General features: G+C 36.5%; 7 protein-coding genes across 7 annotated transcripts; 3 read left to right on the top strand and 4 right to left on the bottom strand.

The window, feature by feature from the left end:
- Positions 1-1,976: 1,976 nt before the first annotated feature.
- BDF20DRAFT_887948 (peptidyl-prolyl cis-trans isomerase cyp5) lies at positions 1,977-3,034 on the bottom strand. The gene is made up of 6 exons (XM_053082050.1): positions 2,989-3,034; positions 2,772-2,881; positions 2,652-2,689; positions 2,529-2,586; positions 2,385-2,445; positions 1,977-2,288 (listed from the first exon to the last, which is right to left on the bottom strand). Exons 1-6 carry the CDS (start codon positions 2,998-3,000, stop codon positions 2,103-2,105), a joined length of 465 nt encoding a protein of 154 aa, XP_052933780.1. The 5' UTR covers positions 3,001-3,034; the 3' UTR covers positions 1,977-2,102.
- Positions 3,035-3,432: 398 nt separating this feature from the next.
- BDF20DRAFT_907497 (exocyst complex component Sec10-like protein) lies at positions 3,433-6,994 on the bottom strand (the record flags this gene model as incomplete). The annotated part of the gene is made up of 13 exons (XM_053083389.1): positions 3,433-3,691; positions 3,764-3,826; positions 3,889-4,001; positions 4,082-4,291; positions 4,363-4,510; positions 4,595-5,131; positions 5,212-5,282; positions 5,349-5,588; positions 5,680-5,827; positions 5,904-6,016; positions 6,082-6,500; positions 6,571-6,745; positions 6,941-6,994. The coding sequence occupies 13 exons, from the start codon at positions 6,992-6,994 to the stop codon at positions 3,433-3,435; spliced, it is 2,550 nt and encodes an 849-aa protein (XP_052933779.1).
- A 2,561-nt stretch (positions 6,995-9,555) lies between these two features.
- BDF20DRAFT_887933 (uncharacterized protein) lies at positions 9,556-10,168 on the top strand. Its single transcript, XM_053082049.1, has one exon. It carries the CDS (start codon positions 9,614-9,616, stop codon positions 10,067-10,069), a length of 456 nt encoding a protein of 151 aa, XP_052933778.1. The 5' UTR covers positions 9,556-9,613; the 3' UTR covers positions 10,070-10,168.
- Positions 10,169-12,136: 1,968 nt separating this feature from the next.
- On the top strand, positions 12,137-12,855 carry BDF20DRAFT_915751 (cyclin-domain-containing protein; the record flags this gene model as incomplete). The annotated part of the gene is made up of 2 exons (XM_053084362.1): positions 12,137-12,559; positions 12,625-12,855. 2 exons carry the CDS (start codon positions 12,137-12,139, stop codon positions 12,853-12,855), a joined length of 654 nt encoding a protein of 217 aa, XP_052933777.1.
- Positions 12,856-13,002: 147 nt separating this feature from the next.
- On the bottom strand, positions 13,003-17,325 carry BDF20DRAFT_915750 (muts domain V-domain-containing protein; the record flags this gene model as incomplete). The annotated part of the gene is made up of 20 exons (XM_053084361.1): positions 13,003-13,122; positions 13,188-13,271; positions 13,346-13,416; positions 13,478-13,556; positions 13,631-13,726; positions 13,791-13,994; positions 14,090-14,129; positions 14,207-14,414; positions 14,489-14,616; positions 14,680-14,738; positions 14,801-15,018; positions 15,105-15,132; positions 15,210-15,301; positions 15,371-15,392; positions 15,471-16,009; positions 16,079-16,093; positions 16,165-16,235; positions 16,311-16,346; positions 16,408-16,754; positions 16,861-17,325. The coding sequence occupies 20 exons, from the start codon at positions 17,323-17,325 to the stop codon at positions 13,003-13,005; spliced, it is 2,922 nt and encodes a 973-aa protein (XP_052933776.1).
- Positions 17,326-19,609, bottom strand: BDF20DRAFT_948908 (WD40-repeat-containing domain protein; the record flags this gene model as incomplete). Its single annotated transcript, XM_053084862.1, has 8 exons — positions 17,326-17,841; positions 17,910-18,032; positions 18,103-18,153; positions 18,218-18,313; positions 18,395-18,767; positions 18,835-18,945; positions 19,052-19,107; positions 19,183-19,609. 8 exons carry the CDS (start codon positions 19,607-19,609, stop codon positions 17,495-17,497), a joined length of 1,584 nt encoding a protein of 527 aa, XP_052933775.1. The 3' UTR covers positions 17,326-17,494.
- Positions 19,610-21,331: 1,722 nt separating this feature from the next.
- Positions 21,332-25,674, top strand: BDF20DRAFT_915748 (Rab3 GTPase-activating protein catalytic subunit-domain-containing protein; the record flags this gene model as incomplete). The annotated part of the gene is made up of 8 exons (XM_053084360.1): positions 21,332-21,358; positions 21,419-22,451; positions 22,523-23,736; positions 23,805-24,041; positions 24,111-24,901; positions 24,982-25,186; positions 25,332-25,437; positions 25,508-25,674. 8 exons carry the CDS (start codon positions 21,332-21,334, stop codon positions 25,672-25,674), a joined length of 3,780 nt encoding a protein of 1,259 aa, XP_052933774.1.
- Positions 25,675-25,943: the final 269 nt, after the last annotated feature.

Raw genomic sequence — 25,943 nt, 5'->3', positions numbered from 1 at the left:
ACGAACACAGTAACGAATACAAATGATTTCTCCTCTATTAATAATCAACATCATCCATCGAGATTTATGTCAGCACCGTTGCAGCAAGGGCTACCTCCCCCTCTCATTCCGCAGCCTACGGGAATGAAGAATACCAACAACCTTGGAATGAATACCCCGCAGTCTTATCAACAGCAATCGCCCATAGTTGCAACCAATGCAACTGGCAACCGAAGTTGGGTCAATGCAACACCTGATAATCCCTTTGGTACTGGTGCATTTAGCAACACAGCTCTTACCATCCAGAATAGTAACAATATGGCACAGCCAACTGCAACAGTACAAATGCAATATAATAACCAAATGGCAAACACTGTACCATTAGGTAAGGAACAAGTATTCACGGGTCGGAATACCATTATTGGTATGAAAAAAGTTCATTAACATACTTTCCCTCTTCCATTTTCAAAAACACTACAGATAAATACTCTGTATTCAGAACCCTCAATACCTCTGCTGCTCCTAGCATCTTCAATAGTCAACAGCAACAGCAGCAGCGAAACTTTTAAATAGCATTTTGTATTTTTCTCCCAAATGTGAGCAATACCAGATAAAGATTGTGGATCAAATTAAGAACAACGCAATCATTTTCACCTCATTTGTCGAAGCACGCTCAAAGAGCATTCTTGTTAAAAAGATTATCTTAAAATTTCAAAGCCCAACGGACACGAGATGCGTAAACCCATCTAAATTGTCCAGAGCAGCTTTTAATGTAACAATTATCTAGCATCCCTTTAGGGTTTAAAGGATAAGCAAGAATATGATCTATGATTATGGAGATTGGATAAGAGGGTAACCAGTCGAGTAGTTAGTGACCTAGAAGTAGGGGCGGAGTGACTCTTTTTGTTGTTGCACATAGTCGAGTTCAAGCCATATGTGATATACAGCCGGTCATTGGCGATATCAGACTAAGTTTAAGTTTAGGATCTGAGGGAGCATATGGAGGATGCTTGATAATGATAGATAAATCAGGAAATCATATTAAGGATACTATAGTGCAGAATTGGTGAGAAAAAAGGGGAATATTGAAAGCAATATGTTTTGTGGCTTAATTAGATGCAATACAGGTAGACCGTGGCAGAATGTATTCTCTACCTGGTTGGTCGTACGTACCCGCGTATTGTAGTTGCTATTTCATTGAACATTTCATAATCAACATAGAAAAGCATACATACTGCTTGATATCGTTTAATAATCATGCTTGCCTGTAAATCTTTCTTTATCTTTTTTCCATTAAATGGATTGACGTGCTTGGTGAGATAGCAACTACAATACGCGGGTACTTACAACCAACCAGGTAGAGAATACATTCTATTAAGATTGATCTTTAATACCGCTAAGACAGGTTATCTACAATAGATAACGAAATAAAAGCGTAGGTATAAAGAACTACACACGAACATCTGAACCTGGAGTAGTGATTGACATAAACGCGTCATCACAATGACAGAATAACTTATCAGACCTCCATAATAAACAACCTTTCTATTTATGGGAACACTAAGTTCGTGGCCATCGAGTTATAACAGTTATTAATTGATTAGCTCACTCAACAATCTCAATAATTTTTATTTTTATTTTTTTTCCATTTATTTCTACAGAGACAAATATCGTCTTTTGCCAATTCTTCATAACTTTCTGTTGGGTTATTGTTGACATCAAATCGAAAGCGGAAGAGATTTTGAATGATCTTGACCTTATCATTCAAGACAGGCTCTAAAGAATTGTCAATGAAACATATTCCGACGTTTAGTATCTTTTCGAGTCTCTTCTCCGGCTTTTTTGCGTTCTGCTCTATGTATTTTTAGATAAACAACAAGCATAGATATTTCAATCGCATAGTAGTAATCATGGTTTTGAGTTCTTTTGTAAAGACAACAGAAGGAAAATAAATGGACCATGTGGAGAATCACATAGACTGAATAAAAAGACTACAATTCCTGATATTGACCTTTGGGATGAAAATCTATCAGCCGTATTTTATTTAGAAAATCCGCCCTTTGGCGTTCAAACGACTGGATACATCAAGGTGCCCGGGCTTGCTTTGCTACGTCTTTTCTATCTTATTCTTTGATCTCTCCAGAATCAATAATTTCAATTTTTGCTTGAGGTGCACCGCTTTGAGTGCCATATTTCTCCAAAAGATCCAAAACTTCTGTACCTTCTGTAATTTGACCGAAGACAGTGTGGTGGCCGTCTAACCAAGGAGTCTTATCGAAGGTAATAAAGAATTGGGAACCATTGGTATTCTGAATACAAAAGCAACGAGAGTAGATGAATCAGATAATTATATTCTGTCTCAACTTTTTTTTTTTTTGACTAAAGAGTCAAATGCTCAGACTTACAGGTCCAGCATTAGCCATAGACAAGAGACCTTTGCTTTCATGTTTTAATTTGAAGTTTTCACTATTTTTACAAATTGAATCATTATTTTCTCTAAGTAGTTAATGACTTTTTGTTCATAAGCTAACTGGAATGCCTCTACTTACTCATTAAATTTGTGGCCATAAATAGATTCACCACCACGACCATCACCCATAGTGAAATCTTGATACAACAAAAACCATGTTAGATGAAGAATGATTTCTTACTATACAACTTGATATACTTACCACCGCCTTGAGCCATGAATCCTGGGATAATACGATGACTTTGACGAGAGTTGAAGTTAATTTTATCGTTTGTAATCAATTATTCATGTACAATATACTTGGGTATAATATCCGACTTACAAATGGCTGTTCTTATAGTGTAAGGGCTTTCCAAACTTGCCGACACCCTTTTCACCAGTACAGAGAGCACGGAAGTTTTCAGCGGTTTTGGGAACAGTGTCAGCAAAGAGCTATAATAATTTTATGCATGATTCAGTTCATTTGACATGATACAATCGTACAGCAGTGGGTTGCTTTTTTTTCCAGGAACAAACATTTGATTCCACAATTTTTTTACCTTGAATGTCATTCGACCTGAAGGATTGCCATTAACCGCGACGTCAAAGAACACTTTGGGAAGATTTTTAGCAGCCATTTTCTCTTTATTATATTTCTGAGATATGGAAGAAAAAGCTCTGATTTTGGTTGAAGGCTCCCCGTATTTTGCTTAACCTACGAAAGAGCAATACGCCAGTCACCATTATTCTTTTAAAGCGGAGCTATTCGACTTTCGTAAGCTTTTCTTTTTTTTTACGATCGCAATTGACATACTCGTTTTTAATGCGTGATAATGCAGGCAGTAGTGGGGTTACGTAACATTTTTTTTAATTGCAGGCTATGTACAGTTATTTCTTTATAAGGAAGAAAGAAAGGTATTTTTGTTAATGCTGCATCAATTACAGTCTTTGGGTTAATGAAATTACGGTGTATAGTAGAAACTAATAGTAGTAAGAATATGTAATTACATGATACAACAATCTGTCATATCTTTTTGAACGGCTCTTTTAATTGTTGACCAGTCACTTCTGCAGGCTGCAAATTCCAAGAGGTCTTCTACTCTCATAAGCCCATGATATCGTTCCATATCATGAATAAGTGACTTTATATCCGTTGCTGAATCAATAATGTAGAGATTTGCTAAAGATTTAAGTGCCAAGAAATAAGGCGTAATAGTCTTTTGTCGTAGAGTGAGTATGAAGTCATAATAAGCATTCATATCACTAAGCGTGAAGGAAAATTTAGGCTGTTAATATTGAAAACGAACACAATCATGTGAATATAGCCACTCTTACCTTATATATCTAAAGCCACCTGTTTGATTGACTGTTTGCGCCTTCAAATGCTTGCACAATACCCTAAATAAAATCAATCAGTAAACATCAAAAGCTATAAGATGGACTTGTATGTTTTTACTTACTCAAAAAACCGTCGGCCAATTTCACTAAAGAAAAGATCCATCGTAGATTTTTCAGCTGCTCCCACCAACATCGAAGTATTTCTTTTTAAACACTGTATGGTATCCTGACAAGCCTATCCAAATGAGTATGTAGTTTCTATTTTGAGTAATTCCTATCTCATTTCCTATATTAAAGTACTCTTACTACGTTTACCTTTGTAGGCTTTAAATCCGGCATACGGTCTGTCGGTAGGTTATAGTCGTCGCTCTTCTGTTCTTGTGCAAGGATCAATTCGACTTGTGATAACAACACTTGGATACCTCGATCCATACCCTGTGCAACGCAGTCATCCAGTGTTCTTTCGAAATTTTTCTTTTCTTTATTCACCTCATTCATGAAGTCCGTTTTATCAACATTTCGTGTCTATCATGAGAGTAAAAAGTTTTTTTGTTAATAACATAACCTTTTTTTAATATCAAAAAAACTTTCCATACAATTTCTTCGTCATAATAAAGCTGAATCATTTGCTGAATAACATCTGCAATATGCACCAATTCAAAAAATTCAGTAAGCGGTGGAACGTCCTCCATGCATGAGGTATCTTGTAGGCTTGGTTTGTATACTGAGAGTCTTTCTGACGCGCTAAATCATTCAATAAAATATATATAGATAAGCAAAAGCTGTATAAATTTTCTTGTGGATGCTATAGTTGATAAGATTTCTTACCTTTCAAAAGCAGGCCTAATGTGCAATTGCCCCAAAGTCCTTAATAACTGCGCAAAAATTTGTTCGTATGTCCGTTGAATATCTATTTTCATCCTTCCTGGGAACCCAATGTCTATAAACTGTTGTATTCGTCGTTCTGATTCTTTATTTATGTGGATCAGTTGTAACGATGTTTCCAAAGATAAATAATTTTGCAGCAAATCCAATTCTTGTCGAGCGAATTCTAATTGCCCCGTTATATCTTTCCCTTCATTACTACTGCTAGTGTGAGATTCTGCTAAATTGGAGCAAGAAGAAGGCCTAATCATGGTATCAGATACTTTAGGTGTCGCAGGAGGTGTAGCAGTTTGTGCAGTTGTGATGGATTCTAGCGATGTAGTTGATGATCTTTTAGTGTCATTGTCGGATAAATTATTATTCTTATGTTGTAGAAAACCGCTAGTTGAACGGTGAAAAGGTGATGCAATAGTGGTGGCTGCTGTTGAAACAAGATCCACGGGCAACGTTATAACTTTTTTAAACGCGCTCAAATAGTTTCTAAAAAGGGGTGAAATATTCTTTTCAACATTGTATACATAAATGTGCCAACCAAAGCCTTCATACTGTGTCTTTTTTACCTCTTGAATGTCTCCCGTGACTGATTTGTAAGACGTGTTGAAACGTCTAAACGTGCAGCAGAACGGTTGTTCTAAATTGAAAACAGTAAGTTTCATCTTCAGAGGTGACATTTTGTGAGTTTCTGACGCTCATTTACCCATTCTTCTATGTTCTTTTTTGTAATTGTTTCTGCATAATGTCGTTCCTCATACAAATAATCGTCTAAGAAGGGAAGAAAGAGCTTGAATAGCAGATTGATGCCTCGTTCTGGTTCAATTTTCTTCGGTAAGGCTTCTTCAGTTGTAAGAACTTTTATCATTTTTTCAGTGGAAGTCAAAACTACCGATATAGTGCATAAATATAAGTGTGTACTACAGGACATGGCACGCCCTAGTAACTGGGATACGAACTCTGCTATCTATCGAAAACTCTTCGTAAGTTCATCAGATACGTTTGCTTCTCCAAAAGAAGTGAGTTTCAGTAATTACCACATCCTCAAAAACTCTGTCAGCGAACAAATAAAAAGCGTCCATTTTATCCGGGAAAACTTCGGCAATCAGCATGGATTGTTGCCTAAATTCGTCGGTGATGAGTGTATATAGCTTTTTCAAAGGTGTGAGGTCGTCATGCGTCACACTAAAAATATATCGTAGAGCAATATGGTTATTACAATTCATTGCCGTCAGAAGCTCTCTTCCTACAGTTTCCTTACACGAAATTGTCCTCTGCTTTGAACGGATTGTCATAAAAAATCGGGTGCTTCTGAAGATAGGTTTGCATACATGTTGATCCTCCATTTAAAGCAATTAATGCATCTGCATAAACCTACAAATCAAATGGGATATATCAACATACTACCTTAGAAAAACATGCTAGCAAATATGACAGACCTTCATGTCTACTGAATTATGTGCATCATAAGCTACTTCGAATTTATGTAAACAAACACTTTCGAAATACTGCATTAATGCTTGAACATTTTCATTGATTTCTTCCCAACCATCTACCACATGGCATTGCCCCAAACCGGCAAGTAGGTTTATGACTTTGCCACATTCCTCAGGATTCCCTCCAAAATCATGCAAAGCTTTGGTTGTCTCTTTGTAAGATCCTTTTAAATCCAAATAATAAGGTATGAGTTGCTTGTAGAGTTCTTTAAAATAATGTTTGGAAAAGCCGGTTGATTTCGACCGAGCTCTCGTGTTATATGGATCTGTAGACATGCCAGGTATTAGTGTATTCAAAGGTTTATTGTTGATATAAATAGACTGCTCTGAATCGATCAAAGAACCTTTTGTGGTTGTGCCCTCTGAAATAGAGAAATTATAGAGATTGAATACTATTTTTAAAGCGTACAATTGCAAGAACTTAATACTTACCAAGCATTGCCCTTAAAGCACCAGTATCATTTTTCAACATAATGTGCAACTTTTCGTCCCAGAATTCGTCATCGTAAACCAATACTTTGAATCGTCGACAAGCCAAAGCGACATTCGGTAAAGAACTTATAGGCAAATAGCGGAATATATTTAAGAGTACGTTGGGAGGAAATAGCTTATGACAATGTTGACCATTAAATCGTTGTGGAGTATTACTACCAGAGTCATTCTGGCTGTTACTGTCTGTGTCTGCTGTAATAAGGTCACCAAAGTCATCCTCTTTCTCTTCTTCTGTTAACCCTGACTCATTGTTGTTTTCTGCAGTAGTAGCTGCCTTAGACGGGAAAGAAGATATAGATAAATGCTGTACCGGCTGAACTAGTCCTGCTGAGGCTTTTAGTTCATCCTCATCTAATAAACTCATCATAAAACATAAAAATATATGTATATCCTTGTCCTGCAGAAGCTAGGTGTGTCTACGAAAAAGGTATCAAAGACCGAAAAAAGGACGGAAAAGAAAGCAGAAACAGAAAAAAAAACCCACAAAAATTGGGATAACACAAGGCGGGGATTTCTGAAAACCCCTTTTCTCGAGTCAAAAGTTGTTGCTATCTGATTGGCCAGGTGTTTTTTAGAAGGCATAGGTGACAGTGCATCAGCAGAAGATCTCTGCTTTTGAAACTGTATAGCGGTTCATATGCTTTGTTGACAATATACGTTCATTTCAATCAGACAAACATTGTAAAATATAGCTGCAGCAACATTAAAGCGTGAATTGGACAGATGCCAAAAATGTTAACTCATTGATCCTTGTGTATACTAATGGTATGCGAGGTGCTCAACTCAAATCTGGAGACATAATATAGCAATGAAAAGCGCAAATTTAGGCCAGAAGCGATTGTGCTATAGCTTAACAGAATATTTCATTGGAAGAGTAGCGTCTTGGATTGTGCTTCATGTTTATATATGATAGCAGAAAGACAATTTGCAATGAATTGCATCTCTGTTTTGTTAAATACCCTATTTAGCGAAGATGATGCGCTGTGTAGAACAGAGAAGAAGCATGAAGGCTACATTTCTTTTCTTTTCTTTTTTTTTTATATCTTGGTATATCTCTTTCTTTTTTGGTATAAATATCTCAAGAGAGTATCTAACTTGCGTATAAGCGTTCTGATGTAAAGAAGAGCGATGTAAATGGGATAAGCGCGAAAATCCTCAGCGAGAATCACCTACACCCAATGTACATGCTATGCTAAAACAGTATGCTTCATGACGAACAAGTTCTCTTGAGCAGTGCCTTTCAGCGCGTTCACAATGTTATTTTATTTTATACCATTTGAATTGATAATAGATTTGCGAGAATGGACTCTTATAGATAAAGAGTTGGTAAAGGGCTCAGCTGTCAAAAATGAAAATCGATCGCTTTACGGATTTCATATTCGCAGATCAATAATGCGTGTTTCTTGTGCTGTTACACTTATTCGGAAATAGGAGTTAGGACGCAGAAAATATTCGATCCATAAGGAAATGATAAAGATAAGAACCTTATTTATCAAGTATGACCACTTATTCAAACACTGCACCAATAAATTATATTGATCCATGATTTCATGATAATGTTTTGTATATGCCATCTGACAGCAATAATTGTTTAGGGATGGAAATGTCGCGTTTCAGTGTTGCAATCTTCACATAAAAGCGATCCTAGACTTGTTTAGGGACTTTTCAAGAGGGTTGCAGTTGTATAATATCTCTTATATAAACAAGGTTAGACTTTTTGGTTTTTGTAATGGGTCTGTGCCGCAGCAGTGGCGAATTTAGATTTCTTGAACACAGCCACTATAGATATAATGGCATTACTGTCCTCCCCTCCGGGTTAATCACATTTGAGCCATAGAAAAATATAATTGGCATCAAGCAGAACAACTGAACATTACCCAAGACTCGACGAAGACAGCCAGAGGATGACGAGTAGAAAGTTTTCATAGTAGGGATGCTTTTACAATAGTGTGGTATTTGCTGATTTTAGTAATGGGATTAGAAATAAAGAATAGCACAAGGGAAAGTAAACACGAAACCTTAACGAAATCAAACCACCGTCTTTATTTCTTTTCAGAAACAACTGAAGAAAAAGAAAAGAAGACAAAAATTACTGCTATTAATAAAGAAATACACTGTTTGCCGTCTACGAAATGTGTGTATCGGAATCTTAGCTGACACTGATGTATTATAATCAGAGCGGATACGGTATATTGTTTTTTACGATCTTTTGATAAAACTCCTGCTTTCATCATGGTGGCAATTGTAATAAATGCTAGAAATCAGTCCTGTAAAAACGAAAAACAACAAAGATATCATACAAGTTGTCCATGGTGATCTTTTTAAAACATATTTCTAGCTTGCTAATGGTGTAATTTCATGTGTGCGATAAGTTGAACGTAACAATTCAGTAAGATATAGAAGGAAAAATGAGGAAGCTATGATGCGACACAAGCGGATTGTATTGAACATAAACAATTTTCTTCTTTTCCCTCCCTTCTATTGCTTTCCTGTGCTAATCATACAATATATAATCTAAAACAGGTTACAGATACATAAATTAAAAGATGAAATGCCTCCAAGGAGATCATACTATTGAGTTTATTAGCGCTTAAAGGCATTCCAGGGTTTTACAGCGGGGGTTACGACACACCATGCATCCAGGGCACCTTTTAAAAGTCATTCAACCTTGAAAATTTGTTGTATAACTTTGTTTCGAAGCTTTCGAAGCTTTCAAGTGATTATCGACATATTCATTTGGTTGTTTCTTGCATGCTGGTGGCATTAAGGTAGCAGGAGTTATTGCAAGTCTTTCTTTTTATCACGGTTGCCGATCAGTTTTTCAAATGCAATATGCAAATCTATGGTGCAAAAAGAAGGATAGTTGCCGACCGACTGCAAAAAGTTGGCCATTTTGAAACGGATCAGCAAGTATTTCAAGCTGAGGCGCAATGTAAATCATAGGCTCCTGCATTCCCGTTGATCAAGTCTATGTAAAAGTAGTATGTCCTCATTGCTATCATGCTACTCCTTACTTCAAACAACATATTGCTTGGTCAGGTATTTATACATCAACCATACTCATCATTCACTCCTTTGTTGTGTTCTTTCTTTCATTTTACTTCAGTATAAGACTAAGACTCTTTTTATCAATCTTATGAAAACTGTCCATATATTAATCTTCTGCGTTTCGGTGCTTGTCAATGGTGTATTCCTATGGGAAATCGATAAGACTGATCCGGAATGCCAGGGAAGAATAAAATATCCTGGAATAATCAACGTACAAGGGAATTCAGTCATAGGTGGTCGTAAGATCGAAAACCTATTGCAAGCTTGCCAATGCCGGTTAGTTGGGTCTGGTAGTATTTTTCCTCCAAAAGTATCTTCGCTTTATTGTACAGCTAAGGATGGTAAAAGGTATCGGCTCGACGGCAGTAAGATGGTTGAAACTAAATATTAGAAGAATATTCGATGAAAAGGCATTAGTAGAGACCTTTCCGCACTCATACTCTTTATCTCACCATTATTAACTTATGATTGATTGATATCTTTAATCGCCAATCTATAATAACTCATTGAATAAAAGGTATTACCATGTTTTGGATTTGAATATGGACCTACGGAAAAGTTGGGATTGTTAGATGAATCCATTCTGGCTTTGGAGTTATTGTTTTAGATGGCTACACATGATAAAATGCCTTCTATTTTGGGGAATGGGTAAGAGGTTCACCAATAAACAAAATGAGAAATGCTAGCATTGAGTCTGTAATAATGAAATGTAAAGCTCACCACCGTAGTCTTTTCATTATCTGTCATCATTTATCTGTATTTATTGACAACAGATGAGGTGCTTGGCTTTTTAACGGCAAGTGAATTTTATTTGCATTTATTGTACAATCAAAATTAGGATCCACGATCAAAGAGGATAAACATCAAACCGCGGTTGAACGATGTGCATTATGAATATGTGAAAGAAGCGAATCGAATAGTTTTCATATTTGAGTACTGGTCTCAGGTTTTAAGGCCACTAAGAGCACTCTAAGTTGACTTCTGTGTCGTATCTAGTCCACATATCTTAATTTATCTTAAACCAGTTGTTCAATCGTCTGGATATATATTGAAACTATATTCGACCAACCTGTAGTCACCAACACTCAGTGAGTCAGAGGTTTCCATGAAAAATTATATCTTCCTTTTAGATGGATATTTACTCGTCTGTCCCAGAGCGGATTGATTTGTAATGTGCTATCCTGGCATATCCAGGGTGATCATGCAGCTACATCTATAATCCAATATCTATCGGCCACCAGTTGTGTAGCTCAGATACTGTGGGAATGATTATAGATGTTGGCTAGGAAGAGATATTCATGCATGGTGTTCTTTTAATTGCTTGAACAGTTGTTGTATTGATAAAAAGCGATTGAGCCTTTTTTAACTCCAACCATACTTTATTTTCAGAATAGGGGGCAGTATCGTAACCTACTATGTTCTGGTTGTTGAATCAATATAGCCTACGAGTACATATACCAATCCTGCTATACATCTAAATGTCATATAGCCATAGATAATCTAAGTAAAATATATTTCATAAAGATAAACTGTTCAGTTCTTATGTGAGATTAGCTAATCTTACATAAGAATTATCCTTAATCCATATTCTTTTCTTATCTTATCTTTATTTTTTATATATTTGATCTAAGGTTCAAATGTATGCAATTGAACAGACCGCTTACCAAACGGGAACGAAGACATGAGCAATGCTCATATTCAGTTCAAGTTTTATTTTACATTTCGTTGTACGTTGTGATTGATTTACTCATGTAAATATATTACCATCCTGCCTTAAATACGATAAATAGTTAGATGATCAACTCTTTGAAACACCCATCAATTTAAATGGCGATAGACATGTTTGAAATACACATTACAAAGATCATAAAGGTAAGTTTATTGATAACTAAAAGTAACTATGTTGAAAGATTAGCACCTTTCAGGAGAACAATTTGACTGAGACTTAAAGTTTGCCAAAACATATCTGAAGCAATCCCGAACCCAAAAAGATTTTTTTGTAGGCGCGTAGTCTAAATGAATGAAGCTAGAGATCTCCTGAACATGCATAAATTACCATCTCTACGGCGTCAGTATGTCTTTGCAAAATACGCTTACGTCAGCTTTTGTGTGCTTTTGCCCAAAATTGTAATTTTCTTTTTGACTCGAGGGAAATTGAAACATAAGAATTGATCTCAGAAGCTTCGCATAGGTTTCAGTTACATCCATATTTATGAACGGGTTTTTCTAACGCAAAAAACAAAGCAGCAATTGTTAAAGATGGATCCGGTATTCGATTAAAAAGAGGCAATTTGCTCGGCCGATGACAAACAAAAAGCAAAAAAGAAAAAAAATAAACATTTTGCCCCTTAATAAGGATATCTCTTTCCTCCTTTCGTTGTATAATGTAGTTGACCTTTTTTTCTTCTTATTATTTTCTCATTTTTATTTTTCACAAATACTACGCCATAACATCATCATGAGACAAAGATTATCGATTGTTACAAGACCTCAATTCGATTTGGCCAATTTCCCAGTTACAGAAACTATCAAAATGATAACTTGCTTAATTGAAAAAATAGTAAAAGCCAATGACAAGCTGATACACATCAATAAGACACCAGATCAGCATTTGTGTTTTCAAGCCAATTCCATTCCAACAATTGATATACATGCTTATCTAACGAGGATTTTTAAATATTGTCCTTGTCCTAATGAATGCTTCTTGAGCTTGTTAGTCTATTTCGACCGTATGTCATCATCACCAGGAATTCAACAGCAACAGCAACATATACCCCTACGTATTGATTCGTACAATATACATAGGCTTACTATTGTTGGAATGATGATTGCTAGTAAATTTTTTAGTGATGTATTCTTTACTAACGTTCGATATGCAAAAGTAAGTATGATTGTTGTAATTGTTTGGAAAAACAAATTGAATGCTCAATCACATTAAAATATTAGGTTGGGGGACTACCTTTGGAAGAGCTGAATGCATTAGAGATAGAAGTACTGAAATTAAATAGCTTCAACATGTTTGTGTCTTTGGAAGAATTGCAAAAATACGGTGATCAACTTCTAATGCATTATAGAAAAGAACAAAGCCTAAAATTAAACTATCATCAGATGCCCATTGTACCAGCCTCAACTCGTACAGCATCAGTCTACAGAAAACGAGTTAGCATTTATTCTTAATACCCAATAATCTGCCAATGTACATATTTATTCAAAGCAAGCTCTATTCTGCCTGTATACAATCATTACTTTATATGGCATCATTCATAGCACTTTTGTTGGATTATCATTATAATCCTCACTCTAGCACTAAACCACTTCATACTTTCAATCAAAGTTTCGATTATTGTTCGCCTCGATAATATCGCTTTGAAGTTTTAGTACGTATTCGTAAAGTTGATCATGGCTCATTTCAGTTTGACCCAATTGCAATAGTTTATCTGCAAACTGTAGAGAAAGAATTAGTATTGTCAATAAGAAATGATTGCAGTCAGATCTTCTTTTTTCTTCACCCAAAGTAATTTTCGATCTCTTGTTAAATCACGTCTAACATTCTCTTCTGCTTGCCGATTCAAACCGGATCTTTGCTCTTTTAACTATTCTCATTATTCATCAGGTGAATCAGTAAGTAAAGCATGGTTTTAATGTCTTGAATCTACGGTATCAATACCTTGGTCACAATTCTATGAGCACAGGTTAAGACTTCCTTTGGAAATCCCAATATTTGAGCAGTTTGCAACCCTAATCATATTGATGAACGAGATTGTTTCTGTACATTGCCAACAATGATCATTTTTTATACCATAGTGGGTATCCATCTTCAAATTTCCATCTTCAACCTTGTATTGATATTCAATTATACAGTCATTATCTGTATTTCTCTGTACGTTGGTCCATAAAAAGGTTAAATGCTAAATACCACTAATATCCATTTTAGATTGATAAACTAACTTACAGCAATAGTAACTTTAAAATGAAGGTTTACAACATTTGGGTATATATTTAGCGTACTTGTTAATTCATGCAGATGTGTAGCAAAAAAGCAATAGGCCTACGTAACAATGAAGCATTGGTAAAGGAAAGCTTTATAACCAGAACAATATGTGTAGTATTACTCTCGTGCAAATGAGGTCTTCACAAACAGCTGCTGTGATTCCTAAGGCATCGTTGGGGGAAGTTCCTCTACCAAGCTCATCAATAAGGATAATACTTGTATTCGTTACGTGCTTCAACAAATAAGCGGTTTCCCGCATTTCAGACATAAAGGAAGAGGTGCCAATATCAGAAAATGTATTATCATTTGCTAGCCTAGAAAGAAGCTATACAAAACATTTGATATATCAACAAATGGTTGAACACTATGTGAAAACGAATTTTACAGTTAAAGTGTAGTCGGTTAAGCTATCTTTCATACCTGATCACTAAGACGGAAGCATGCATATTCGGCTGGGACACTAAGAACAAATGTTTCAAAACTGTGGCCTTTAACGGATCACCTTTTTTCCGGTTACAGTAGGAGTACGCTACTTACAAACACCCTATTTGTGCCATAATTGTTAACAAAGCAATCTGACGTAAGTAAGTCGATTTTCCACTCATATTAGGTCCGGTCATAAATTGAAAGCTGCTCGATAAAGATGCAAAAGTGTCGTTTGCGACCACTGGGAACGAGAGTATATGGTCCAAAATCGGATGTCGGCCTGCTTTGATAGCCAAAGTACTGGAAAATTCCGGACGAACTATAATGTAGTGTTATGATTAATTATTATGAGTGTCACTGGCAGTTTTGAGTTTGACTCTATCGCTTTTTTACCATAATTTTCAGATTTCATTATATGGATCGCGTGAGATGTTAGCATATCTAACAAAGCGATGGCCTCCGAAGCTTGGTATAAGATATTGATATTATTCCTAAAGATATTCAGCAATTCTGTCACAATCCTAAAATGTAGAATATGTCTAATTTAGAGACGCATTCCAGAATAAAATGTGACAATTACATACTTATCTGACATAAGATACACTCCTGTCAGTGATTCATTCAATCTTTCATTCTTCTGAAGCTATGATGTAGATTGACTATATTAATGTGCTGTTTTTAACTTTGATACTAGATTCGACTTACTAATTCAAGACTTGTAAACTGTAACGTCTTTTTCTTCTTTACAACATTAATAAATTCACTTGGAAGTCTACGCCCTTCCGTTAACTGATTGGTGGACATTGTAATATGAAAGTAATTTGATGCGTTGAATTGAAGTTTCATTTGCATTTTATGCTCTTCTGAGTATTGAGAAGCAAGTTCATAAATATCTTCTGTTGTCTCTTTATATGTTTGTCGAGCTTTATAAGAACAAATAGTAGAAGTATTGTAGATATTGAGAAGAGTGTTGAAAATAGGTGGATTGGGCAATTGTTACTGTACGTACCAACATCAAGTAAACCGTTTACACCCGCCTAAAGCATGTACGTGAAAGTAAATAATATATGCAATAGACTATAAGGCAAGAAAAAAAAAGTATACTTGCCTTTACTGCATAACACTTTTGGTTACGAATGCCTAGACTTGTTTTTTGTATACATACTTCTTCATTAATCATGGTTCGAACTTCGCCTTCCAAAAAAACTAAAATTTATGTTAATATATATAGAATGATCATCTCGATTTTCAGTAACCAAAATTGCTAAAAGTTACTAAAGGCAGAATTCGATAAGATCTTAGGAAAAATTAAAGAGAAAATTGTTATCATCATTCTTTTACAACTATTATTGATATCCTTGTACTATTGACGTACCTTGCATATTGTATATAATAATATAGATCCATTAATCTCTTCATTATCAGGCATGCAGCTGTCTATTTCTTTCCCTTCTTTCTGCTGTCTCAAATGAGCAGCCAAAGCTTGTATCGTTTTAATTGTCTGTTTCAGAGCTATAATTTGATTGACCTTCATTTCAGCATGTTGGACAGCAAGCGTGGCCGTTGTCGCTGTGTTATTCGATGCGTAAGGCATTTTGGCAAGATACCATATAGAGTGATCGAGATCATTTAGCTGCTTCAAATGGGACTGTATGGTGAAAATAGATTCTTCACTCTGACACAAACCCTCAACCGCATCCAACCGATCTCTAATGATATTAGCAGCACAAGGAGGCTGTAAAATATTCATTCGCAGTAGTCGCTTACCCATGGATGTGCTAGTATGGTCCAAAATACCGAGAAGAGAGTCTTTTTTAAAACTGCTACTAGCGCTAGCACTGCTATTACCTTGCCCGCTGCCGCTACTGTTTGCAATATTCGTTACAAGCTCTAAATTCTTGGCTGTTATAGGATCTGATAAACAATTCGGATTGAATAGTATATAAGCATTGATGTATTCTTCTTATCATTATGAACACATACCAATAAGCATACTGCCTACAGAAATAGTATAATCATTATTAGCAAAAGACAGACTTCATCTGAGATTTATGGCTCTGGTACTCTACCTTCTGCGCCCTGATAAGTGAACTTGATAGTGTGCTGTGCAAATGTATGACCCTCAGTATGGATGATATGACTAATTGGACGGGTTTTCAATGGATATTAGTCGAATTTTATGTAAAACTTATAATAAATAATTTGTTCTCATTACTGAAATAGACCGGCAATGGCAGCCAAGCAATAATATCTATTATTGAATAATGAATCAAGAAAACAATCGCTTTACAAAAAAGAAACAATTATTTTACCGGTTAGAAACACCAACAATCAGTCCTGCAATGTCATCTTGTAAGCAGAATTTTTGGATGCATTGCTTTCCAAGTTCGTCGTTAAAGTGTTTTCGCGAGATGGATATAATTGGAACATGGGGAAATTGTAGCCTCAGAAGCTCTTTTAATTTACCGCTTTCACTGCTAGCGTTGGTAATCGTAGCAGTAGAATGACTGAAAGGGGCATCTTGGCTTTTATTCTTCTCGTTCGCCTGTCTTTGAGAGTACTCATAATTATCAGTTGAATAAACCGGCATGAGTATTTGTTGCGGGTCGTGCAAATTCACTTTTTGTAAAATCCTTGTGAATGTGGGTGAGTCAGCCAGCTTTAACGTCCATCAGATAGAACAAAACATATTTGAGTAATTGGTGAGAACACATTATTGATAGCGATAGGCAGGTCTTCATGTATTCAAGTTTTGTAAAGCTCACCTGTGAAATAAAAGCTTCACAGCTGTTCATATTAAAAACACAGAACCCAATTTCGATAGCCACTCCTCTACTCTCAGTAATTGCCATTATACATTTTGTAGGTGATGCTACATTTTTTTTTGTTGTCGTTGCTTTCACTGTTACATTTGTCTGTGATGCTATAATCATCTTCGACCTATATAAATTGGATTGATTGTCTTGTGCTAGTGCTGTCAAAGGTTGATTGCCATTGTTTAATGATGCTAGATTTGGTGATGTAGAGGGTTGGAAGCTATGCGCATTATCGAAATCCAATCCTTTATGCATAGCGAGTTTCTGACTAAATGTGGCCTGACTGTTTGTATGAGTAGCAATACAATTATTATAACGGTTATCGTCAATTGTCAGTCTTGTTTGCCGATATTGTACAGATTTTACAGGCGTGCTCAGTGAAGAACCACTTTGAAATGAGCGTTTGAAAGACATGTTTATTTTTGTAAGAGTAGAAAGAGAAGAGTTTTATAATCAGATATAATCAGAAAGCCCTTGAAAAGAAAAACGTCGTCATTTGGTATTATTTCCCGTCTTTTATTTCGTGTTGACTATGTACATGTTGCTTAAAAGAAAAAAGGTTGTCATAATTTTTGTAGAATTTTTATAAGGTCGCCTTCTTTTTCCCTCTATGTTTTAAACTTGGACCCCACACTTTAACAGTGAAATCAGCGGAACAACTAGCTAAAATAGGTTCTGTAGGATGAAATTGTACAGCGTATACACGGTCTGTGTGTCCCTCCAATTGTTGCATTAGTTCTGCGCTATCTTCACCCACATTGTAGAGATAAGCATAAGGGTCCACGCTGCCTGTAGCTAATAAGACACTCTTTTCCTCTTTCGGCTCTTGACTGACCGTATTCTCGAATAAATAATCGCTTGAATTTGGTAGTAGATCGGAATCACCGTAACTATCGTTAACAGAGGGTTTGCTCATTATGCAAGAGTTATCTAATTAAAAAATCATCAATAATAAGGAAAAACTGTCAATAATCATATTGTTACTTAATGCTACTCACAACCACTGCCGCAATAAAATGACGACTTTATTGGCCAGTTCTTATTCTTGAATCCTTTCAATGAATGCACCAATCGAAGGTCTGATTTGGGAGGATCAATACCTCGGTCGTAAACACGTAATACTATTACGAAAAAAACAGCTATAAGTCATACGTTCCTTTCATTGCATTCACAAGGCTATTCAAATCTTACAATTATCGTAACTGTTCACAGCCATATACCGTGGTTCATCATAATCATTAACTAGAATAAATATGTACAGTTAAAATTGGAACATTGTCAACAATTCTTCTTAATGCAGCCTTACTCGCTCTTCTTGAAGCATCCGTACTACGTCTTCCGATAGAAATGTGCGTGATAGGCATTTTAGATTCATCGTTTAATTTGGAGGAAATACATTGCCCTGAAATAATTGAAAACTTATCAGTCAAAGTTCACTGAAAGGCATCGTAGAGTAAGTTGTAAGTTGTAAGTTGTAACTCACTTGATCTCATATCCCATGTTTTCAGCATGCCTTGCGCATCGCCTGTGATAACATGAATACCATCACGCGATGTGTATAAAGCATTGATCATACTATCATTTCGAATAACAGAAGCGTTTCCATCTGATCTAACATCCACCATGGCTAATACTTTTCTCGAGGTACCGTAATAAAAAAGATTGCTGTCGACAAAATCCCAACCGACACATTGTACTAAACCTTCTGTTTCATAGCTGCCGGTTAATTTACCGCCTCCATTCTCTATGTCCCAAAGTTTACAGGTTTCGTCATAGGCGCCTGATAACAGTATCGTGGAATCTGGAGTCCATGCTAGGTCTGAAATATTCAACGAATGCGCTTTCAAGCAGAAAATCTAAAAATTACATCGACTGAACCGTCAATATATGCATGACTGTGCTTGACTGTAGAATTGACCATACCTCTTTTTGAGCAGAAGTGTCCCAAATACGAACTGTCTTATCAAAAGAACCCGACGCCAATAATGCACCATTGGGTGAAAATTCAACTGTATAGACAGCACCAGTATGTCCCTATGGGGATTTCATGACCAAACGGACACAAAAGAACATTAGACAAAACCAAAAAACCTATATCGAGATACCCTTTGATTCAAAATTGAGTGGACGCTCCAATTACCTTCAAATCATAACGCAATTCAAATGTCTTAGCATCTCGAGAATCATGAGGGTATACTACGGCCATATTAAAAAGGTTAAAAGTCTCACTGACTATTTTACCGTGAACGTTTTCTTCTATCAATTTCTTACTTGATTGAAAAGGCTCTATATCGCCACCTGCTTCTTGTACTGCTTTGGATATCATTTCTTGCGCCTTTTTATTAACTGTAGATACGCTCGATGAATCTATTTCCTGACTGTCTATGACGAAAGGGCCCGGTCTATATGATAATCCACCTTGTGATATTGAAGCTGCATATCTCGCTGACAGGTCGTAAATACTTTTCTTTAATGCATTATTCTCTTTATCCAGAATATCAACTTTCTGCTTCAGTTGTTTAACCTCCTTTAGTAGCTTTTCGACTTGCTGATCTCGATTGTTCACGCCAGTTGACGTAGCAGCAGCAGCGGCCGCAGCCGCGGCAGCAACGGCAGCGGCAGTTGATGGTGAGCCACCGCTTAAACCAGACGATTTGCTAGATGAAGGAGGTTGTCTCTGTGATGGCAACACGTCCATTAAATATTTTTGTCTTTTTAATGATCTTTTACTGAATTTGTTCGAAGAAGAGTAGTTTGATTATCGATCTGACATTCGGGAAAAGTAAAAACGAAAGTGAAATCAAACTCGTTTGATTATAATGCAGGCCCGCTCGGCTATGTAAATTACACAATATCTGATTTTCCTGTTTCAGAAGAAAAACCACAAAAAGCCCAACCACCCAACCACCCCTTAAATAAGGCCAGGAAGAATCTTTCCAACTGTTGATTAAGTGTACACTTACCTTATTTTATTATTTTGAATGGCAAGAAGAGAGCAGAGACTTATTATCTTCTGCTTAGGCAAAAATCTCCCCTTAGTATGAAACTTGATATAAGAGTATGAGCTTATCCTCTACTGAGTGTTATCTTAAAATAAAGGGAGCCTTCCTTAACTCTACTTTAGAACAGACGTTGAACTCAAAGGGGTATCAATCCATGATGAGCCATTATTCAAACTCTTTGCACGTATGTTATCTATGATGCTTACAAAATTTAGTAATATAAAAAAAACCTTCTGTTATCTTTAATTCGTAAAAATTGGAAGCAGACTCGTTTTCTCTTTTATCAATGCTGCCGTTGTACCTTCTTAAGCCTCAATTTTTAAGGATAGTTCTTGTCAATTATGTTGGCTGCATACTTATACAATTATTACTCAAAGCGAACGAAATGTTTAGTCTGTTGGGCTTTGGAATAAAGGTATCTTAGCTTCAGTTAACTGCAGCCTTATTAATCGTGTCTACTTTCTAATATATAGAAAAAGACAACAGAACAAAATGGCTAATTAAATGCTTTCATTGACATGAAATGTATTTAAAGAACTAAAGGAAAAGACAGAACTAAATTACACCCTATGCAATAGTCGAGGCCTTTCAAAAAGCGTCAATTCGTTTTGCCAAGCATTAATATGGCTATCCATTCTACTCTTTGACAACTTGAGCTGGGCTACCTCATTCCCTTGAAAAACTGGACGATAATGGAGGCCTTCAAAGACTGCAAAAATCTCGTTGGCTGCGGACTAGGTAGGACATGTTTTTAGTTCGTGGTAAGCAAACCTTCCCAATTTTTGCAGCAAAACAAGTTTAGGTACCTTTATTACCAATGAACACCCGATTAATTCATATTGTAAAATAACTGAGAACTCGTTTAAAGTTCACGTTTATAGACTCACTTGTGCCCCACATATACTGGAAACAGCTAAATAATAGAGGTAGTTGGGCAAATTAAGAATAAGCGAGTAAACAAATTCGTGAATCAGTTCCTTTAACTGACGGCAACACTTCTTCAAGTAGCAAGTCCATACAATTGATCCATGAACTGGCTTAAATATATGTCGTTATTTTTCCTGCTTAAAAGAAGAAAGAGAATGCAGCTAAGTGATCAATGACCTTTTTCAGAAGTTGTTATGAATTCGTTTTGGTTTAAGGTAATTGATCAACAAAAATTACCTCGGTAGCTTTAAAGCTGCTAAAACGTGTAACAAATATGCTAAAATCTTTTATAATTTGATGTGTTATATTTACTGCTACTGTGGGTAAATAAATGGGACTCGAAGTGTTCCCAGTGAACCCTATACCAAGCCCACGACGAAATTAATAAAGCTACTATTTGATGGAAGGCTTTCAGAAGTAGGATTGTAGATTATGCTATGTGAGTTTATCAGTCACTCTTCGATTAGATAAAAATTGATTACATTAAAAAAATGCCCAATGGTTTACTAGCCCCATCCGTAGCATTGAATGCCATTGTTTAAAGGTTGACGCTGACCTAAAAGTATTTATACATGTAGTTACTGAACGAAGGCAGAAAATATTCAAGTGCTACTTCAAAATCCGCGATCATCCAATCAGCAAGCAATCAAAAAGCAAGCGGCATGAACGATCGATCATTAGAAAAATACAATTTGCCCCAAAGCCCGACATTTTTTCCTTCTTCTGCTTTCGTTCTCGATGTACAGATGTCCAGTTCATCATCAGTAACTACAGGCTTAGCGCCTTCAGTTGCCACTAGTAATAGCAAACAAAGACAGAACTCAGCATTTAGCGATGATTTTTCACGTTATGAATTTGTGGATTACACTTCAGTTTCTAATTTTGAGCGATTCATAACACATATCGAAGAGACGTTGTATTCCTGGGGAATCAAAGAGGGCTCTTTTGGTGTATTTTCTAAGGAACAACTAGCATCTGCTGCGAAAGCCACTGCACATGCTTCTGCTATTAATGCAGCAGCTGACTTTTTAACAAGACAAGAGACGATCGCATTAGGCGAAGAGTTGTTTCAATTTACATATCATTATCATCCGGGTCAACACCATATAGACGATGATGTTGATATTCAAGGCACTAAAGACGGAACGGAAAACAACAAGTTCGCTAGCGGTTATCATTTTTATCAGTTCAATAGCAGCTCTTCTCAAGGATACCATCCATTACATCGCTGGACTGGTCAGCAACATTTGATGATAATAAGACCTATTCAGGAAGGCTCTTTAAGGAAAAAGATATTCAAATCAAGTGGCCGATCTTCAATTGATTTATCCTCAGCTAAGCTATTGGTATCAGCATGTGCTATTGCGTTTCAAAACACAGGATGCCGAGTACCTATATTTGCTCCCGTAGGTCAGGAACGTCATGATATGTACATAGGATACAAACTGACAAATCAAGGGCAACAGAGATCAGATACCACTAAGATTGAATTTGATACTGAAATAAAATACAATATGACTTTAATGACACCACCATTAACGCATATGTCATCCTTGGATGGGTTAACGGCCTTATTCTTACAAAAATTGTGTGTACATCGAGAAAATAATGGTAAAAGAAAAACAATTATTTGCGTGTAAAACGGAAGAGATGCAAAACTTGACATAGCGTTACAAAAATAGGGAATATCGATGAAATAGATGTGGCTAAGGACATAGATATTTCGGCAGTTTACACATACAAGCTAACTAATTGGTTTGACGAAAATTGGAAAGATTGGGAAAACATTATTGAGAAAGCCTCAAAACGAAGAATGAGTTTTAACGACGATTTTGATTCTTGGGGAGACTCCTGGGGAGACGAAGAAGACAATGAAAAAGAAGCAGAAGAAGGGGAAGAGGAAGCAAATAGCCAAATAGAGGCAAGCGCATTGTTTCCTCTCTCATTCGGGTCCTATAACGACCCTTTACGTTCATTAACACTTAGTGCTTTATTCCCGTTGACCGAACATGCCAAATTCCACCAGCTTTATACCCAACCATTGAATGCTTCTGTAGCGAAAGAATGGCTGATTTCAAGGGAATTTGCACCGATAAATCAGCAAAGAGCCTATCTTTCGACGCTACTTGAACAAATAATCAACTCTTGGATCAATGATCCTACTAATCGAGATTATTTGGCGCCATACGACGAAAATAACGATGAATCCACAAGCGATAGTGCAAAATTATTACATAATCTGTTTGTTCCTGGGCATTATCGAAATACAAGTGGCGTCAGTAGCCATGCTATGGATATCAATAGTGACGAAGACAATGATATTGATGACCCTACTTCGACAATCTCTTCATCCATTGCAGCAAGATCAGCGGAAGTTGAGAGTGTGTTGACTGCCCTTTTTGATTCTAATGAGAAACACATCGAAAGGGAGCATATTAATAACAGGGATGGTAAAAGGACACCACTGCAGAAGAAATTCGACGATACAAACTTATTAGGATTAAAATTAAAAAATGCTTCTTCCGTACCTTACCAATCTTTTTTATGGAATCTGATATTGTACAGTTTGCAAGCATCAGCTTTCAATAACCCAAGTGCATCGCCATCAAATAACAGCAATACCCCAAGCAGCCACCATAACCTTCATTTGAAGAAACAGATATCAGCAAATAACAATAGTGTCACACAATTTATGGCGTTTTTCAGGATCGTTTGGCTAGAAGTATTACGACAGATCAGATGGCATTGGGAAAATTTGATTCCAATCCCTCAACTTGATCCATACTTATATGATAACAATAGCGCATGTAGTCAAGGAAAGGAGGAGTCTGAAAAAGAAGCACAGCAGCATACACAAAAGGAGAGAATTATAGGCATCGACCTGCGGTACAATATTGTAAGCAGTATCAGTATACAAAGTCGTAGCAATCCGCACGCATACTAATTTATAATGTACATTGCTAGCTTCATCAAAAGTTATCCATGGTAAACTGTTGTATACATCGCAGTATTCAACAAGCAAAAGAGAACGGGCAAAAACTGGAAGCAAAACAACGGTCAGACAGACCATCTTTTAAACGTGTTGGCAACCTATTTGATGATGTTAATGTAGACAGGGAAACAAAATTATCAAAATTACAAAGCTTTATCGAGAAATTTGTAGAGGGTAGTGAAGATGCAACCAACAGCAAACTTATCGAAGTAAGCTAAGCAAAGAATGATGTTTGAGGCTGGAATAAAGGGCGCTTACGCATATTGCTTTCTTAATAGAAAGAGTCTGCAGAATCCAACACCCCAGAAATTGAGGATGACAGGTCGAAAACCGACCAAGAACAAAAGGAAGAGCTTGAAGAGAATGATGCGGATGACGATGATGATAGTGATGTATTCGTTGACGCTGTAGATGTAAGCTCTTTTATATCCAAGGACAGCATTGCTCCTGAGGGTATAAATAATAAGATCGATGGAGAAGAAATTGTGCCCAGCTTTATGCAAGAATCATTCGTCCATTTGCCTACGTTTATTCCTGCTACAGCTGAAGAGTTGGAAGCCGAAGAGGCGAATGCTATTAAAGACCCTAATGCAGCTGAGGGTATAGATTATAAGCATGATACATTAAAACTTCTAAAGACTGGACAGCCTATGAACATTCCTATTACTCAAGAAGCAGGATTTATGACAGAGGATATGATTAATGAACAAGCTGGTGTATTTGAGAGCATGGGGTCATCCGAAAATGCTACTCAGCAAAGAGCCAAACTACAATCAGCCCAACTCTACTCAGACATGCAAGCATTCAAAGCGGCTAATCCGCATGCTTGTCTAGAAGACTTTGTGAGGTGGCACTCACCGAGAGATTGGATTGAGGAAGATGACAACACTACTGCTGGTGGTCATTTAACTGCAAGAATGTCCGAACCAAAAAATATCTGGCAGGAGTTGTGGAAATGTTCAAAGCGGATACCAGCCTCGCGACAAAAACCTTTGTTCAATACAAATGTTGAAGCAGAAAAAGCGCTTTTCTTTTTGGAAACAACTTCCATCCATGAGCTCTTTTCCATGTAAGCAAGAAGGTTGATATCTTATTACAGAAGTTAACGAGAGACATTAATATCATGCTACTCTGTTATGCTCTTTTCAGAATGTTGCCCACCTTGGGTTTAATAGCTTATGATACACTCTCGAGTCATCCAGTGGCTTACTATAGTAGACATGTTAGTCAAGGCCTTGTACAGCTTGGTGATAATCTGACCAGTTTTCCATGGCACGAGTTTAGGTATTTGTATAAGCGACATTTTCTATTCGACTACATGCGTTTCTTAGCTCGTTCATACTTTATAGGCAAGGTAAAAGGAGTTTTGATAATATATTATTCCGAATCCGTCAGCAAGAATCTTTGATGTGCTATGCGATAACTTTACTAAGAAAGGTATTCTTTACAATTACGAAATTGATTATAATGCATTTTCAAGTTAACTGTATTTTACGTAGCTTCCGGGTCAATATGATTTGGTCGATGAACTACTCGTGAAAGAGGAAGTAAGAGTACGAGATGGAAGCGAAAGAACTGCTGTATTTGAATTGTTCAAGAATGACCGTAAGTTTTGTAGAGTTTCTGATAATGCTAATTCTTTTTATACTAAAGTTATGCTTTCAAATTTATGCAGATGGCGTTATATCAGGACCTGCCTATAGAGAATACATATTATACAGTCAATGTAAAGACCTGAGTTCCGACAATGGTCGATGCCTGCCCCTAAAGCAATACACTATTGTAAAAGATAATGAAATTAGAATTACGGATATGGAGACGACTGATGCTTTGTATTCTTGATTGAATACTGTAAAAAATGACCTTTGCTTAGCCTTTTTTGCTTCAATTTCTTCCAAAAAAATTCCACACTTTCAATTAAAGTTATTGAAAAAATTGCTCTTCCGTGTGGCATTTCTTGCAAACGAAAGTCCGCCTTCTACCTTATTCCATTTACCAACTCATTTAAATTTAAAGATAAATAGTAAAGGCTCAATAAACGTCAGTTGTAAAAGCAAATTCTACAGATTCTTTCGTGTAGTACTCGGACTACGATTGATTACAATGGAAAT

Source organism: Mycotypha africana, assembly GCF_025528875.1.
Source record: "Mycotypha africana strain NRRL 2978 chromosome Unknown BDF20scaffold_9, whole genome shotgun sequence".
Classification (NCBI taxonomy): domain Eukaryota; kingdom Fungi; phylum Mucoromycota; class Mucoromycetes; order Mucorales; family Mycotyphaceae; genus Mycotypha; species Mycotypha africana.
This window is presented reverse-complemented; position numbering and strand designations above follow the sequence as displayed.

Bases quoted from the DNA above. Each gene is read 5' to 3' on its own strand.
- BDF20DRAFT_887933 (XM_053082049.1), top strand. From the start codon at position 9,614: ATGTCCTCATTGCTATCATGCTACTCCTTACTTCAAACAACATATTGC.
- BDF20DRAFT_887948 (XM_053082050.1), bottom strand. The intron at 2,587-2,651 runs GTAAGTATATCA...TGTTGTATCAAG, and splicing joins ATTCATGGCTCAAGGCGGTG to ATTTCACTATGGGTGATGGT. The intron at 2,289-2,384 runs GTAAGTCTGAGC...TTTTGTATTCAG, and splicing joins CTATGGCTAATGCTGGACCT to AATACCAATGGTTCCCAATT.